At 41.2% G+C, this 17533-nt stretch overlaps 1 protein-coding gene across 5 annotated transcripts in view; it reads right to left on the reverse strand.

Moving 5' to 3' along the window:
• Positions 1–2739: 2739 nt before the first annotated feature.
• The window catches only part of SCUBE2 (signal peptide, CUB domain and EGF like domain containing 2), a 44879-nt gene continuing 30085 nt past the window's right edge, over positions 2740–17533 (reverse strand). For 4 of the 5 annotated variants that reach the window (XM_040558585.1, XM_040558581.1, XM_040558583.1 and 1 more), the window contains 6 exons: positions 15559–15726; positions 12939–13100; positions 11530–11727; positions 10787–10939; positions 9038–9117; positions 2740–8272 (listed from right to left, as the gene is read on the reverse strand). In XM_040558585.1, the coding sequence (XP_040414519.1) occupies positions 8120–8272; positions 9038–9117; positions 10787–10939; positions 11530–11727; positions 12939–13100; positions 15559–15726 (914 nt within the window). In that variant the 3' untranslated portion in view covers positions 2740–8119. The remainder of the gene's footprint in view (positions 8273–9037; positions 9118–10786; positions 10940–11529; positions 11728–12938; positions 13101–15558; positions 15727–17533) is intronic. The other variant, XM_040558582.1, reaches the window with a different exon arrangement.

Consider the following 17533-nt stretch of genomic DNA (forward strand, 5'->3'; position numbering starts at 1 on the left):
GCAAGATGATTTTCCTTGTTGCACTCACAGATCTGTGCAAGAAGTCAAAAGTACACCATGAGCTGCTGTAGTAACAAAGTCCCCACGCTTCAGCTACAGAACACCTACATCAAAAACAAGACTTATCACTGTCTGTCAGCATGGGTTTTACCTTTTTTTGGGGGCAACATGCTGCCATCTCATGGGGAGCACTGTGGATGGTACCAGAGTCCACAGGGTTGGCACAACCCTGATTCCCACGGCGTGAATGGCACAAACAGGACAGATAGCACAGGGTGCTGCAGCAGGCTAGCACCCCAGGAACAGCAGCTTCATACAGGTCACTACAACTCATGCCTCACTCTCAGAGCTCCCCAGAATCCTCAAGAATCTCCTTACTCTCTGAATATGCCAGGCAAGAACGGACCCATAGAAGTGTTTGAGGGAGACATGAGGCTGTAGCTTGTTAAATGAAGGTGTGCCAGAGCACGTGCTTACAGCATCCTAAGTCAGACCTGCATCGGGATCAAATTTTACTGCTACATTATTGCACATAGAAACACATCCTGCTAGGCAAGAGAGCTATGGGCCAAGAGCAAACGGTCAGGTTGTATGTGTGTCTGTACAGAGCCAGGTATTTCAGAACTGCCGTGTCCACCCAATGCTACAGGCGCTGGCTGGGGGGCTCTCTGGACTAGCCGAGGAAGACAGCAATGCCTGCAGTGTTAAGCATACAGTTCCTAGACCTAAGTTTCCTTCTACTGAATGAAGTTGCTGTTCTCAGCGTGGATGAGCCTTTTCAGGGTTTTATTTTTGTAAGTTTGCTGAGAGAATTAGCACCTACAGGAGCCAGGGCACAGTAGTTATGCTATGTAAGCCAGACAGGCCCCCCCGAGCACTTTTCTGCCAATCCTGTTTTTACTAACTGGTACCTCTCTGCTTTTCCACACAACCCCTCACACCAAGCATGACACCAGTCACAGCTAACAGCGGGGTGGCAGGGAGAGGCACCCTAATTCATGAGCAGGGTTGTGTCTTACACAGGCTTGTCTTATGGCAAAGTCCATATTCCCAGTTTAAAAATCCCAGATTAAATCCCAGATAAATCATGATCTCCAGTCTTACCCGAAGCTGCTATTCATGGCTAGCTCATTTAGATCAAGCAGTTCTGGATTTTGCTCCAGGCAGCACCTCCAGCAGACAGCTGCCATTTTGTAACTGGCCTTTCAGCTGGTGACAGGACATGTGTAGCTCCTGGTCATGAAGAGGGTGTGAGGTGGATGCTAGTGCCAATGCAGTGACAACTCCTAACCCTGGCTGTAAATCCAGAGCGAACTCCCTGGCTCCCTGCTGTACCACACTGACGACTAACAGTGCATTATTAAAGGACGTTCAGTACCTCCCCAAATGCAAGTATAAGGTGTGTCTGAAATTTCGTTTGCTCTCTTGTTTAACCCCAACTCTTTCCTGTTTGTTTGTGGGCCAGGAAATAGTTACATACAGAAATCTGCAAAATAATACACCCAGAGCCTTGCAGGTCCTACAGCAGCCCCTTGGGGCTGCCAGCACACCAAGGACAAGCCAGCAGGTTCCTCAGCTGCAACACTGGCCAGCAGCAAGTGCTGCATCATGTCCTTGCCCTATGCTGCCTGCTTCCTGCCCCACATGCCCTTCTACACACTTGTAAAGCTCCCATATTTGTCTCAGAGGCTTTTCACATTCTTGCCCATGCACACATTTGCCTGCACGCGCAGCGAGCACACATACCCTGCACCAAGTGCAGGGCTGCGGGGAGCCCCTCTGGGCTGGCCAGCCCTGCCCACACTCATGCAGGGCTCTCTGCATCACCCCAAAACAGCAGCCTGCTGCCAGGACAGGGCACAGGGGGCTCCCACACATAAAGCCTACTGCTGCACCCACTCTGACAGCAAACCAGTCCTCCCAAGTTTGCAAGCCAAACCAGCTTGTTGCTTTTTTTTTTTTTTTTTTTTTAATTTCCACTCATTTTTTCCCCTCTCATAAATTGCATTTGTGTGTGCTGCTTTCATGACAGCTGTTTCGTCCATCTTATTCTCATCGGATGGATATGTACACTGCACACACACACACAAGAACACACACTATGTATGTGTATGTTTAAACTACCTCTACATTCTTCCAGCTCCTGAATTTATTTCCAGATAAAGATTCTCCATTCAATTCACATCTCAGGCTCCTGTCCATGTTTAGTATTTTGTTCCATTTCTTCCAGCACAGCAAGCAGGAGAGAATGCACAAACATGTTCAGGCTACCACTGCTGTATTAGATTCAGGCACAGATGAAACTTTCTCTAAACCTGGTTAAGCATAAATGTACACTACACTTAAACATCTCATGGATATTCATAGTGATCTTAGTATAGTATGAAATACTTGATCTAAGAAAAAACAACAAATTGCATCTCAAGTGACTGTTTCAGAATATTTGTTTCTGGTGTAACTTTCTCTCACCTTAAAACTATGCAGCCCTCATTTCCTGAACCTCAGAATCACCACAGATAGGATACTTCATGGCACGTAATTAAAATCCACATCTGTAAGTCTACAGTGCCTTTTGAAGAAACACGTTCCAGCAAAAAAAGCAGGCTTCAGTTGTGTTAGGTCAAATATAGTAGCCAGCCAGTGTGAAGGAGTTTCCTTAATAAATTCTGTATTTGTAGACACATTCAGTGAGGAAGATTTCAAGGTTGTGCTCCTAGCTTATTCTGTTATGTTATGTACTAAATGGGCTTTGCTACATACACCTCAAAAAAACTTTATTACTATTCACAGTGTTTAATCAGAACAACAGCTTTAGTGACAAATACATACTTAAATAGGAAGAGTTTCCCTTTTTGTTTTTTGTTGTTTTTTTTTTTAAAACACTTTTAAACTACTTTACTAAACCACCTTAAAAGAGCAACATACAGAAAGTCACACAGAATTTGCACTGACTTGGAGAGAAACCGGATGAACTTACCTTCTGAAGGGGGAATCTGTCCCCTGAACACTAACTCCTGTTTTCCCCACAGGTGCTATATTTGCATCACTACTCATAGGTGTTTTACAGCAACAGCAGAATATACGTTGTAGAAAGTAGAGCTGCACAACAGAGCATGAAAATCTGCCCTACAAGCAAAAGAATTGTTCAAACTAAATGGGCAGCAGCAAGATCTGTTACAGGACACTGGCTCCAGCGACGCCTAGAAACAAACTAACTTGTACCAGCCTTCAGTTTGGCTCAGGTTCTTTAAAAGTACTCATCTGACTCCTCTAGCAACAGCCTTGCACATGCAAAGTTTGAATGGGGCATTATTAAAAGGAAGATAGGAAGTCTATGTACATTTAAGTCATAACAGGTTTTACATTCAGCATCTATTGCATTTACAGGATGTCATCTATATAAATGATGAAAAAGCATTTGCATTTCTAAGTTTATTTAATGCAGAAATATTTGCAGACCAGTATCCTTACATTCTCTTCCCAAGGATTATTATAATATCATTCCTTCCTGCTTACCCGCATCACACCTCCTCTGATTCCTTGGATTTAAATAAGCTTCAGATCTTGTTCTCTATATTTCATTATCACTTATTTCCATTATGCAAGCATCCAGAGGTCCCAGTCAGAATTTCAGCTCCACTGTTCTGAGAATTTGCTAGGTGGTTCATATCAATGTTCCCTGCCCTGGTGGCTGTCTGAGCCATCGCTGCAACCTAGCACATGGCAGCATTCACAACATCATGCAGAATATTTGAATGACACTGGTTTTGGTTGTGATTAGCCTGGAGTCATCATACCATGACCTCTATATTCTTGTATGTCATTTACTTTGCTGTCTTTTCACTTCAACTGGTGTCAGCTTCCTACAGCTAACAGCTGAAATATATAGTTGTATCTTCCACAACTGCACCAAATGAACCCAAATAGTTACATTCATTTAAAAAAATAATCAGTCCTTGTGCTGTGATCAAAGATAAGCTGAGGATCAAACAAACAATTGAAAAAATTTATGAGAAGACATTAGGATTATTTTTCTGAAATATTTGGATAGTTTGAGTATAACTAATAATCTCAATGTAGTATCACAAACAAATATAGTTCAATAGTAGTTCAATACTATTTTTCAAGTCATTTGTAATTTCACATGATCTATTTTTTAATTATAAGAACAGTGAATTTAATGAAAAGCTCTAATGAAACAAGGGTGTAGTCAAAAATATTCTGGTAACTTGTGTCTTAACACAGGTTTTCACATTTTTTATTTTTAAGTTTGAACAAGTTTTATAAAATAATCAGATTTATCTACAAAGTAATAAAATATTGAGGAGTTACTTTAGGCAGTTTACTCTGTCTCGACACAGACAGTCACAACAGGTCAGTTGATTCCAGCTCATGGTACAGGAGTTGTTTTCAGCATAATTATTAGAATTAATAGCAGGATAATTCTGGGCTTACACCAGCCAAAAATACGTGCACCACTAAATACACAAAGAATCATGTACTTGTGGGGTAAAGATGCAGGCTAATAATATACTACAGAAAACAGAATGCTATGGTAAGCAGACGTTCCCAGGATACAAAGTCTACCTGGTATGTGATAACTTGCTGCACCACCTTTCATTTTGTTACAAAACTATTATTTAGCACAGCAAAGACAACTAAAAATATTGCCCAATGTTTTCATGCAACTAAAAGGCCACTGGTTTATTTCTCTTGTTAATACTAAATCTGAAACATTTTACATTAATTTACAATGAAGAAAAGATCCTTATGAATATCTCATGTAGGTGACATTAAGTCATCCAGTTAATGCTAATTATTTCAAAAAGTTAAATCCTGTTTTATAAGGTTAAACATTTTGAATTATTTCTTGCCAAAAAAAAACATGTCTACAACCACACAAAGTAGAAACTCAAGATTTCTACAGAGCCACTACCATTGCTACAAAATTACAATGCCAAGTGTTACAACATTCTGTAAGTTACCACTCTTCCCAATATTTAAGATAGCAGAAATTCCCTCTCTACTTTCTACTGCATATACAGGATCTAAAGTAAAAGGGAGAATTTTCATTTATAATGTTAGGTAACAGAAGTGCTTCCAAATCATTTACTTTTTATGTAGAAAATGAACACAGCTATGGAACAAAAAGGATTTTTCCTCAAGAAAGGGCAGGTTCTTCTGCTCAGTCTTGGACCATACACCACGTTGATATGCTCCTCTCCTTCTACATGCCTGAAGCTTCTGCAAACAGCAAAGAAAATGCCCCATGCACATGGGGGCAACAAAGAAGCAAAGCTGAGATCCTCTGTATGGACCAGAGGTGAGACGCCAGTCCCAGAGCAGCTGTGCAGAGCAAAAACATCAGTGTACCTAACAAGATGAAGTGCAGTGGAACAAACCCAGAGCTCATATGCAGAGCTGGAAAGTCCAATTTCACCAATGAACAATATCTAGAAGTCTGAAAACATTATTTTGTTTTCTTGAACCCTTGCTGAAAGCAATCGCTCTGATTTGCATGCCACTCAGCAATGTGAAACTGATCTGTAGCCTTCGTGTGAGGGAATTCAGCAAGAACTGGCTTGTGCCTCTTGTCAAAGAGCCCCCAAACCACAGCAGAGCCACACTGCTGGGCTTGGTGACGGTGCCCAGAAGCTGGCACATCACATTCCTCTCCTCCTGTGCCCCACACCAGCAGGCCTCTAACTCACCCATGCGCTCAGGGCAGCACTGCAGCATCTCACTCATGTCAAAGTGTTCTGTTACCATATAGAGAGTTGGTGGGTCACTGCAACTCACTGACATACTGCACCTGGCATGCAAAGCCCTGAACAGTAAAGAAGAGGGCTTTTCAGCCAAGGGGAAGCTATCTTGAAATGCCTCACTTCTATCTCACCTCAACAGCACACTTTTACCCCAGAGGTAGTAAAGCCTTTCCCATCATCTTTCCTCTCGTCTTGGCATCCCTTAGCCACTCCTCACTGACCACACTGTCTCATACCGTCTTCTAGATAGCTGCTGTTCTCCCTCCTGGCATGGGCAGCAGGGGAGCCTGCTCAGGACAAAACATAGCAGCCAGAAAAGCACACAGAACTGCGTTCCTTTCCTCCCTTCTGCTAATCTACCCCCTGCCTCCCTACTCATCTCCCAACCTCTTTTGCTCTCCCTTTTGCAGGTCTGGCAGTCCCATTCCTGGAAAAGGCACACACAGACAACACCTGAGCCAGGGCAGGAGAGCCAGTGCAGCCAGCAAGGACACAGCTCTCCCTCTTCGCAGCAATTTCCCTTTTCCTCCCATGAGAGCATGGTAATTCCTTCTGGGCAGTACAAATAGCAACACAGTGTCAGTGGCATAAGGCCAATGTCCCTTTCCATCACACCATGATCAAGATGTGTCTTTACCACATGACAGGCTGCAGTCTCATGTGCCACAGAATGGGGCTCTCACAGCATGACAGTTCAGCAAGGCTGTATTTGGTAGTGCTCATTTACCCCTAACAATGCAGGCAAAAGATTCAAACCCTGGTTCTGCATGGGAGTTTCATCTGTCACACTGTGGATATGGTATTATTCACATACAACAGTTAAATACCACATACCAATGTAATGAAACCCAGGGAGATACAAGCCCACATCTAAAAGAGGGAGCATTCATCCTGGCTACACTGCAAAACTTCAGTACCTTTCCTGAGGGGACACACAGAAGAAGATCAGGGGCCACTGGGCCCCTTAGAGCACTGCCAGGGACCAACCCAGAAACATACAGGTCCACCTCCAAAGGAGTGGGACTGGGACCATCTCCCTTCAAGACAGAATGCCCAGAAGATACCTTATGCTGAGGAAATGGTTTGCATGGCCAGAGAACAGTGATGTAACATAAATGTGGACAGAAAAGCACTAAGAAAACAAAAAACATTCTGATCGACATAGTTCTCCCTTTCAGAATACCCTTACCTCAAATGAGAAACACAACCTGAGGAAAAGGACCCAGAGTTTGGGAATCTTAAAATGGCATTTTACCGTAGATGGCTTCTATGGCTATGGTCTGACTGAGGAATATCTTTGCACATCCACTTCTATCCAACAAGCAAGGGAAAGCAGCCCTTCTCTGCCTAACATGGTCACTGCAAGGTGCTCAAACAAGATAAGGGATAGGAGGATTGGGGCTCATATAAGAACCTTATACAGTTTTAAACCATGATGTACAAGAACATAATCTATCCAAAGCCTGCATTTGAAATGGTGCTTGCATGTTCAACTTGCAGGTGCTCAGGGGACAGAATTTTGTACTACTTGGAAAAGCCAATGTGTTATGCTGTCCCAGGGCTATGCACACAGAGAGCACTGGGATTTAGCTTAGAATCTGTTCTGTTGAAGTATTTGCAGTCAGCCCGAAATAGAAGCATCCAGTGGGTCAGGGTCTGCTTTCCATTTCTGTGGTGCCCTGCTATCATTCCATTTAAAGCAGTAGGTGTGACTAGCATGAACACAGCGTGATACAGATGCAGAGCATTCAAGCCAATATTCAGCCCTTTGCTTATTCATCCATATGCCTCATACAACACATAATTCAAAGAAAAAATACATGTTGTGCAATTCTCAGATTCACTGGCTTGGTTTAAAACCATTTCAATCTTAGTTCTGAATTTCCTCTGCAACAAAAGTTAAGAGAGACATCAAATTTGTCCCCACTTTCAGTGAGACTGAACATGATCCCAGCTTTGTTGACGTAATATGCATTAACGGCAGCCCAGAGTTCAACCGAAACCACACCACTTAGCCTGTCTGTCCTCATTAACTTTTAGAGTTACTGATGAAACAACAGGGTAGAGCTCTACAAACTTCTGCTTGGCACCATTCAGTTACAGAAATTATGGTTAGTCTCTAATTCACAGACCCATGAAGTATCCTTGGTACCCAAAAGGTATCTGGAGAGGAATCAAAATTCTGTTCACCAAAATATTTATATTAGCTAAGAAAGCCAAACTCTGCCAAGAACACAGCTGGCAAGCTTCCCCAGAGTCTCTCTGCCAGTGTGTAAAGCACAGAAAGTAGGCCCACCTACCATAACCCCTCTGTGCATACCAATGACTTGTTAGTATTTTAAGTACAGTGCCAGCTATTTGTAAGGCCTCAAAAATCTGGAAACTTTAGAGCGCAGCAGCCGAATGAAGGATCTTGGGAACATCTCTCTTGACTCTTGGGCTGTGTACTTGAAGTAGTTTTGTGGATGCGCCAACACATCAAACAATGCTTTTATCAACTTCTTATCCTAGAAAAAGGAAAGCAGATATTTTACAGTAATTCCACAGAGAAATTAGGGTCAGTATCACCAAAGTCTAATGACCAGTCAACTGACAAAAGGTTAGGGGCATTTTACTTCTCAAGTAAAAATGTCTTGGGAGTTCAGACTAGCAGAGCAAGGCTGACATTGACATTCAGGCCCCAGGGAATTCACTGGAATTTCACATTTGTTTTTAGTAGTGCCAGGATTTCTCCCTTTCTCATACTTCCAAGAACAGCAAAGAAAAAAAAAAAAAAAACCAACACCCTGGAGCCAATATTCAGCAAAAGAAAAGTCTGCTTGAAATGACATCCACTCAACTTGCCTATTTGACTATCTCCTAACCAAGGTCGAACCAAGTGAAATCCACCAAGAGATTTTTCACACAGGAAGGAAAAACCGTTGCTAATCTATGGGACATGAGTAGCAGCACCAAGTACTTCTCCAATCCCACATCCCTCAGTTTGCTCACTGACTCCTGCCAGCACAGCCTACATTAGGTCCAAGGGGCTACCTTTATCATAAAAAGCTATAGATTTTCCTAGAAGGTCTGACCCACCTTTAATATCCCTGGGCAAAGGGTCTCTAATCCACTGCTCAGAACAGTCAGGATGTGCTGATTCACCACTTCCCTGAAGTAGCATGTGTCTACTGCACCAAGGAGCAGAACAGATGCAGAGCAGGAGGCAACCTCACTAGTACATAATAGTGTTACTTTCAATCAAAAGCAACATTTTAGTGGAAGGAATATACCTTGAGTATTTCTTGATGATTTTCAGATGCATAAAGTCTACCATCCCGAACGATGTCTTCTATTAGTTCTTGGTAATCCTCTATTGAGAATGCACAAGAGAGTCATTTGCAAGTTCATTTCACTTACGTATTCAATACCTCACTTGGTTATACATGAAAGCCCTACCCCCAGAAGAACCAATAGTATCTGGCTCTCATATTAGCAGTTAGAATGTATTCCAAATACTTTTCTGTAAATAAGCTGCAAATACTGTGTACTATGAAAACAAAGTTTACTCTGCTGAGCTGTTCTGCATCTATCTGTCAAAATCAAAAGAAATTAAAATGCACCTAGGACTGTAGCACACATTGTAAGAGAGTAGCCTGCTTTAATTCAGCCGCACTGCTGAAACTTAGCTGTAAATACTCACAACCCATTCTTGACTCCTTTCTACGAGAGAAAAAAAAAGTAAGAGGAAGCTTTCTTAAAAGGCAACCCCCCTGGTCAATCCAAATTTGAAAAGCTTCAAAAGGAGTGGTGTTCCATGAAAAATGATCTGCTCTTGATGAAACTCTGCAGACCACCATGGAGGGCTATTCCTCCACAACTACCCTAGTGTGAACAGAAATGCTCCGCATTACTTTCACATCGCTCGTGCTGAGGGGCAAAGCCTCAGCTCCAGTCTTTCCCCAGTGACTCTGACAATGACAGTTGAAAAGAAGCCAGAATGACAAGAGTTTCAAATATACGTATTTTTCTCCTCCACTACACCTGCCACTACTTCACAAACACATTTCTAAGTCAGCCTGTGAGATTCAGAAGCAAAAGACTCAATGCCAGCAAATATCCCAGATCAGTTCCTGCACTGTTGTTCCTGCTGCACCACAAGTAGCATCCTTGCTCTAAGACTGTGGAACTCTCCTCCCTTCCCCTACAGACTATTTGCAGTGGCAATGCAACCTCCAGTCTGCCTGGCCCTCAAAATACCATTCTAAAACCTGGTGGCTGGAGCTTTCCTACCTTTGTTTTAATATTAGAGGGAAATAGCTCTAAGAGTATAAGCATTAATATGCATGGTTAACACAGCTTGTAGGCATGACAGAGCACTGGCCTGCATGTACAGAATGACCTGGTAATAGTGGGTCAAGTAAGCATGTTTCAAAAAAGTTTTCCAGAAAGGGTCAAATGCTATAGTGCAGGAAGCACCATTTTTGAGAGGTTTTACTCTGTAGTAAAGTCTCTACTCTCAACAGCTTTGCAGAGCAATTCCCCAGAACTCCCAGCCCACAAAACTCTGTGGGGGTCAACACCTCGAGGGGCCTGGCCTGAACAAAATAGCTCTGATACTAGATTACAGCTGGTAGCAGCAACATGATACATGACAGAAGCACTTGGGCTCTGCCCAATTCCTAAGCAGGGGCAATCTGCCACCTGAAGTAACTCAAAATTGGGAAGGCATAAAAATGCATAAAAACCAGATGCAGGCTCTGAGTTCTGCATTTTTCCTGTGCAAGTCAGAGCCCAGAATCCCAGCTGTTTGTTTAGGTCTGTGGAAGACTGGAAATATGATTGCACTTAAGACTGCAGTGCAATTGAGAGATCCTTAAACTATCTATAAATGAAAACAGCTACTGGAAGCAGTCTGATAGTGACACTGCCGAGAGTGCTGGGTTACCCCACTTCTTAGCAAGGTCAAGGAGCCCACAAGGAGTTCTGCACTGCTACAGCTGCACTAGTCCACATATGCTCAGCTGTCCACATCCACTTACCATCATACGTTACATAAGGAACCTGGAATCCTTTGGCACTGTTCCCTTCGTTTGACTTGAACTGGATCCACAGCTTCTTAGACCTAGAAGTGAAAGCTATAGGGCGTTCGTAGGTTTGACAGGTTTCGTAGGTGGTCACTGAATTAGAGGAAGCTTTCAAAGAAAACACACAATACGCAGTTATCTGACAATGCTTCACACTAATTAATATTTAGAAAATATGTTAAACTAGTACGACAAGAAATACATACTCTTTTTTTCTAAAAAAAAAAATAAAAGGGAAAAACTCATAATGTGGCAGGCCATCAATGACTGACTTTTCGGTCCCTGAATATTTTCCCTTACGCTAAAAAACAGTCTACTGCTTGAAAGATGTGCTTATACTAGAAACTGAAGCTGTTTATTCACAGACCAAACACCTATAGAGACTAGCAAGCATCCCTTCTTTCCTAATCCAGGCTAGCATTGCTTCACATAATTCATGACTAGTTAGCTTGAACCATCTATCCCTTCTTAAGAACATTTCTCTCAGAGTTCACTGACACATTATAGCCTTGCAACCTTGTTTCATCTGAGCAGCATTGCTGAACAGAATTTTTCAATTTGGTATTAAAAGAAATCACTACTCTTAAGCACAAGACAGCTGTGGTACATTTACTTTTTGCAAAAAGCAATATATATGAGAAGCCTCTGTTGAATATTGAGATAGAAACCATATGTCTCAGTAGGTATTTTACACTTACAGCTTTTTCGCATCACCAGGTAGTCTCCACACTCATCTTCTATCGGTAGAAATATCTCAGGAACCACAATTAGAATACGGCGTTTTGGGGGTGGGTTAATATTCCAGGTACATTCAGCGTTTGCAGGATAGTCCCCAGGATAGTTTGGTGATTCAATATATCCAGTGTAATCTCCCAGTTCACCTCCACACTGTCTATCTAAAAAAGCAATATAATATACAGGACTATGCAAAGTGAGGGTATCCTTCAGCTCTTTCTACAGGCACTGTCAGAAATAGTACATGAGTGACAGGCACACAAACTTCTATTTGCATCTGAGGCAGGTACTTTGCCAGTTTCAATTCACATTGAATTGAAGCATGCCTGCTTCTGCCTTTATGGTTTAATCAATGTTAAGAAATAAAAATATATATTATTCCCTGTTAACATAGCAGGTCAACCAAGCCATAGCCAAGTAGCAAAGCACTTGTAAAATGACATAGAAGTGGTTAAGCAAGGATGCTCCACTTGCTTGTACCAGACAGGATAGGTTTTGTTTTTTTGTGTGTGTGTTTTTTGTTTGTTTGTAAAAGTATCGGCTGAAGCCTAACTGGAGTCTGCTGTGTAATGCTCAAGTACCACGTCTGTAGCAACACAAATAGGGAGTACAGCAGGCCTTTTCCTTTCACAGATCAGCACCCCAGTAGTTAGAGAGGGTGTGCCCCATGCAGGATTCTTTTCCTGCACTCCCCAACTCTGTGTGGCCACACAGGTCTGAGCACTACAGAATCCTAACAGCAGTGTGTGGGTGTGACATGCTCAGGGAGCAGAGTCTCTAAAGAGAGACACATGCAGCTCCCAGAAACATGTTTAAATATATGCATGTAAGTGTATATATATCCGTGTGTTTATACATGTCTGAGGTTCTTCTGAGGAGTTGCCTCTCTGCCTCCCTTTCTAATTTACCTTCAACTTCTCATACTACAGCTACCATAATCTAGAACAGTGGCTCTTTTTGTAATTGCCTCTTTCAGAGGTTGTTATTAAGAGCAAATGCTCACTAGATGTAGTAAAGTTTTGTGAACCAACTTCCGTTCCTTTTATAGAAAGGAAAGAAATTAGGATGCTGAGAACACAAATTCGGTCTACTATATCTTTGAAGAGAGGATTTAATAGCAAGACCAGAGTGACCGAGTACCAACTGGCACAATCATCACTTACCTTAAAAAGAATGATGAAACCAGTTTGCAGACATGGTCTCCCATGAACCTCAATAAGTCATGTGGGATGAGATGCAAGCGGGCAGTACACTGCCTTCTCTCCAAGCTCCCTGGAGCAAAGCTAAATTTTGTCCTTAAGGCCACTTGGAATATTAATGGCCCGGTCTTTTTATTTATAACAAATGATCAAAATGATCTTGCTATACTTACTTTTGCACTGTGTTACATTTGTGGACCCATCAAAATCTGTAGTGGTGTTTCCAGGGCATGAAATGCAGAAATTTTGTCCAAATTCAGGTTGGTATGTCCCAACTATACAGCGAATACACCGATGAGTTGTAGTATTATAAAAATGGCCAGGTGAACACTGAACTGGAGGGTATTTAAACAGGCAGCACAGTTAAAAAAAAGTGGCAGTAATGTATTACAAAGTAATTTTATGCATTTCTATAGGACCTGTTCTAATTTTAATAACTGAAGTCTCATATTTTTAAACTACTAGAGCAGTAAAGCAGAGGTAAATGAACAGATTTTAATTCACATGGTCACTCTGTGCAAGTTCAAACATCCCAAATGCAGTAATGTAGAGCAGTTGTGTGGAAGCAGTAACAAAAGATATGAGAGACTGAGTATAACCAGCACGATTTTGAAAGCATGACACTGCGCAAAATAGTGTCTTACCAAATGGTCTAGGCACCAATATTTACATGTAAGATGAACAGCAAGTTCATCCTTTCTTCATTGCTAGCTTATGCCAAGCAGCACTTGTACTGCAGCCACATGCCAGCGTACCACTGTGATCAGTTCACCAAAAGCAGAGGTTGAAAACTTTTGTCCTCTACAGCTGGCATGTTGCATCAACAGTAGTGACTATACAGGTATCTTGCCTTCCTCTCTCATGATCACACTGTCTTACAACAGCAGGTCATGACTCGGGGTACAGCCACCTCCACCAGATCTTTCGCTACTTTATTTCATCACGTCACTCAAATCATCACAAAACCTAGACATGTAAGGTATAACCCAGACCTGCAAGTACCTCCTGCATCACCAAAATGAGACCCCACTCTGAGTTACAAATGCTTTTGTAAACGTAAAAGATCGTATGGGGGTTTTAGACATGAATTAGGGAAAAAGTCCTTCCTAGCAGACTTGCAACTCCTTATTCTTGTTCCCCAGAACACAGGTAGGAAGTTTTTCTTCTCTCACTGCAGTATAAGAATACAGAACTCCAGACACCTTCCTTATGTCTCTAGTATGCTCTTTTCACTTGATTCTGCTTAGCTATCCTAAGACCATCATCATTTGTACTGATACCTAACAGAAAGCAGTCAAGAGCAAGAGCCATATATTACCTTTGCTCTCAACTCTATCCCCACCTTGTTTCTTCGTGCGACTAATGAAAATCTTTTCCTATTCTTCCTGCCTTGCTTGGCAACTTTAACATTCTCAGCTTGACTTCTAAATGATCTACTACGTTACCTTTCAAATGTAGTTTTCTACATTGTACAGTCCCTTTTTTTCCCCCTATTCCTTTCAGTCTCTGCTTACTCCCAAATAAGTACTGTTGTTAAGATTTGTATTCAGCTAGCTCAGTCTGGAGTCCTTCCCTACATGCTCCACCTCCACCACCTAATCCAAACACTTCAGATACAAATTCCAAATTGTTCTTGCACCTGTGATTTAAGATCTCATTTGGCCTCTTACACAGCCAACCCCTGAACTATTCATTCCAGTTAATACAAAAATTGCTTGAATCTCAATTCTTATTTGAAAACTGAACCTCGTTTACAGACCTATTTTCATTTGTGTTAAGTGAAACTGAAATCAGTTCCTCTTATCTTGATCCAAGGTTTTTGACCATTTTTAGCACTGTAACTTCACAAAATTAAGTATGAAAGTATTAACTATTTGTGGATTCAGTGACTCTTTGCTGAAATCTGTTAACTATCACGTTACTACCAGTAGTATTAATTCTTCAAGCATACTGCAAGATTTGTCTATTATATTGCAATTCTCAATAATAGACATACTGACACAAGAGAGATCTCTTTATCCAAATCACCACCAAATGCTTGCATCATAATCTTATTTTTATCCTTTGTTTCTACTTTATGACAACAGATTTTCTATTAACATTTTACTTTTTCTGCATGGTTATTTTGATATAAGTGATATTCTTTTATCCATGCTTTAATACATTGAGTAAACCCTTATACCGATTAACACTTCCTCTCTCTCCATTGGCACATACTTTATCAGTGTTTTCAAACACAGCTTCATAGCTCTTTCATTTTTTTTTTTCTTTTTAGATAACTAAAATGCTAACAAGAAATTTCTTCATTCTTAGAGGTCTCATCTCCCCTCCTGATTTTCACTTCTGTGAGGAAAACCTTGGGAGCTGATTGACTGCAGATCTATTGCGGTCAAGTTTAGAGGACCATCTGAGGTACTGCACAGTTAAATCAAATGATGGCTTTTTACTTAGTTTTTAGGCATTCAATCCATTATGAACATGAAGCAGCCATTGATTTTTTTTTGAGACTTTTTTTTTTCCCTTGTCATTCCTTTACATAGCTCTTCACAGATCAATCACTTCACTGAACATCTTCTATGCATCTCTCAGTCCCTCCTTAAGAATTATATAAAAATCAGTTAGAAAAAGACTTGAGGCTTTATTGAGCTTCCTTGCAGCTGGGCCAGGCCAGCCAACTATTACACCCCTGGAAGGAGACCCTGGGAAGGAAAACCGCCCTTAGAACACCCCACTTGTAGCAGCAGCAGTAGCTTTTCCCTCGGAGCATTACAGTTCATCATATCTTGATCTTACCTTTGGTCTCGCAGTCCTGAAACAAGGATGCACTGGTGTGTCTTGTCATTAGTCCTCCTCCACAGGGAAAACAGGACACTCGACCAGCTTCAGGCTGGTATGTTCCAAGGGGACATGGTAGACAGGGTTTAAAGCCATCAGGGGAATATTCACCTGGTGAGCACTGATCTAGAGGAGGAAGAACACACTTGCTTCAACGTGTACATTATACGTGAAGATATGTTAACAAGCCTGCACAGGACCCAAAACCCCATGGTGCAAATGATTTCCTCTTTATTTGGGAAGCATGGACCAGGGTTTCAGAATTGAATGCAAACAACAGATAAAACTCAATAAATACACTTCACTCTGTAAACATGAAATAGGTACTGATAACATCTGGTGCTGGTGAGCTCTTCTGTGGACTGGAATAGATTTCACACTTTATTGCAAGGATGCACTGGACACAAAGCCTGTCAAGTACTCTGTTAATCTGTACAGAGTGGTAATGTAGTGATTAGCTCCTCTTTCTAGCTAAATATCTCTTGCCCCCCCCCAAACAAACAAACAAAGTACTGAAATTAAGTCATCAAAAGTGTACTTCCAAAATTCTAGAAGTATTTTAATCTTAGTAATTGGTGAATCATCATACTCCATAGCCATTAATGTTACTGAATCGTTCTAAGACCTCAATCACAAGGAACTGTGCAAACTCAATAAACATTAAGCATATCTCAAAGACCTTTAAAGCAGAAATATTCTTGCCATTTCTCCAATCCCCAATCTTGGATAACGATTATCCGTGCGCTAGATTACTGTGTTCTGTATGGTGCACAGATAGCATTAACTCAATCAGATTGGTTTTACTTGAGCACACCCTAATATTAACTAACAAACCCAAGGGTATTTATGGATATCTGAAAAAATATCTGTTTTTCAAACTATTCACAAAAGAACTAATTTCAGTGCCGGTATTTAATAATTACCCTGCTCTGGAAGGCACAAAATAGTGTTGCAGTTGTTCAGCTGCACTGAAAAATTCTGTCCTTTTAAAGACCTGTTACGATAATAAACTGTTAGTTTTATTTTATAGCTCCAATAAATCACCCAGTGAATAGCTGTTTTGTTAGGAAGTTAAATTGGCCTTGGCTTCATTTCAGGATATACGACTAACAACAAGCAGGGTATTAACTACCGGTCATGATCAATGATGAAGAATTTTGTTTACTGCTGATTTCACTGAGTGGAATAGTGAGTGTTCCTCCTCAACTTAAAAATAAAATACAGCTGAATTAAGCAATGTTCTGTAGCTTATCAATGAAAGCTAGTGAGGAATGAGACCATCTTAGCTCTTGATTCTAACTTTTTCCACCACACATCACTTTTGCTTTCATAAGTACACACATTCGTTTGCTCCCAAGCTTTTCAAGTCTTTCTTCATTTTATAAACATTTCTACAGAACACTCATCTCTGTACTGTTTGTGCAACTTGACAAACATGAACGAATTAAGGCTTTCACTGTAACAATCCTAGTAAAGTAAGGAAAGACTATTTACAATTCTGCAACAAGGAAACACAATCAAGGTTAGTAAAGGTGATTCTGAGAGGTGGCTACCTATTTCAGGAACCTAGAAGCAACGAAAAGATCAGTGCAAATCTCCTTCCCCACAAAAGAGCTATGGTCAATCCATCCTCCAAGTGGCCTCACTAGGGGCTGTCTGCCCTCTGCTCTGCTCACTTAACCTTTTTCCCCATCATTTTCATCACCATTATGTGAAAATGTTACATTTGAGAATCTATGCCATCAGATCTCTCGACAACTTTATCATCTGCATCTCACTTGCCTTGAAAGCTCATGTTGTAAAATTGAAAAGCTCACTGTGGAATAAAATTGAAGTGATCTAAATATTTCAGAATTATTTTGCAAAATCTGCAATTTTTGGAAATCCGCACCAAGTAGACAAGCACTAGAAGTTCTCCTTGAACATCACTGAG

Source organism: Cygnus olor, chromosome 5, assembly GCF_009769625.2.
Source record: "Cygnus olor isolate bCygOlo1 chromosome 5, bCygOlo1.pri.v2, whole genome shotgun sequence".
In the NCBI taxonomy this organism is placed as follows: Eukaryota; Metazoa; Chordata; class Aves; order Anseriformes; family Anatidae; genus Cygnus; species Cygnus olor.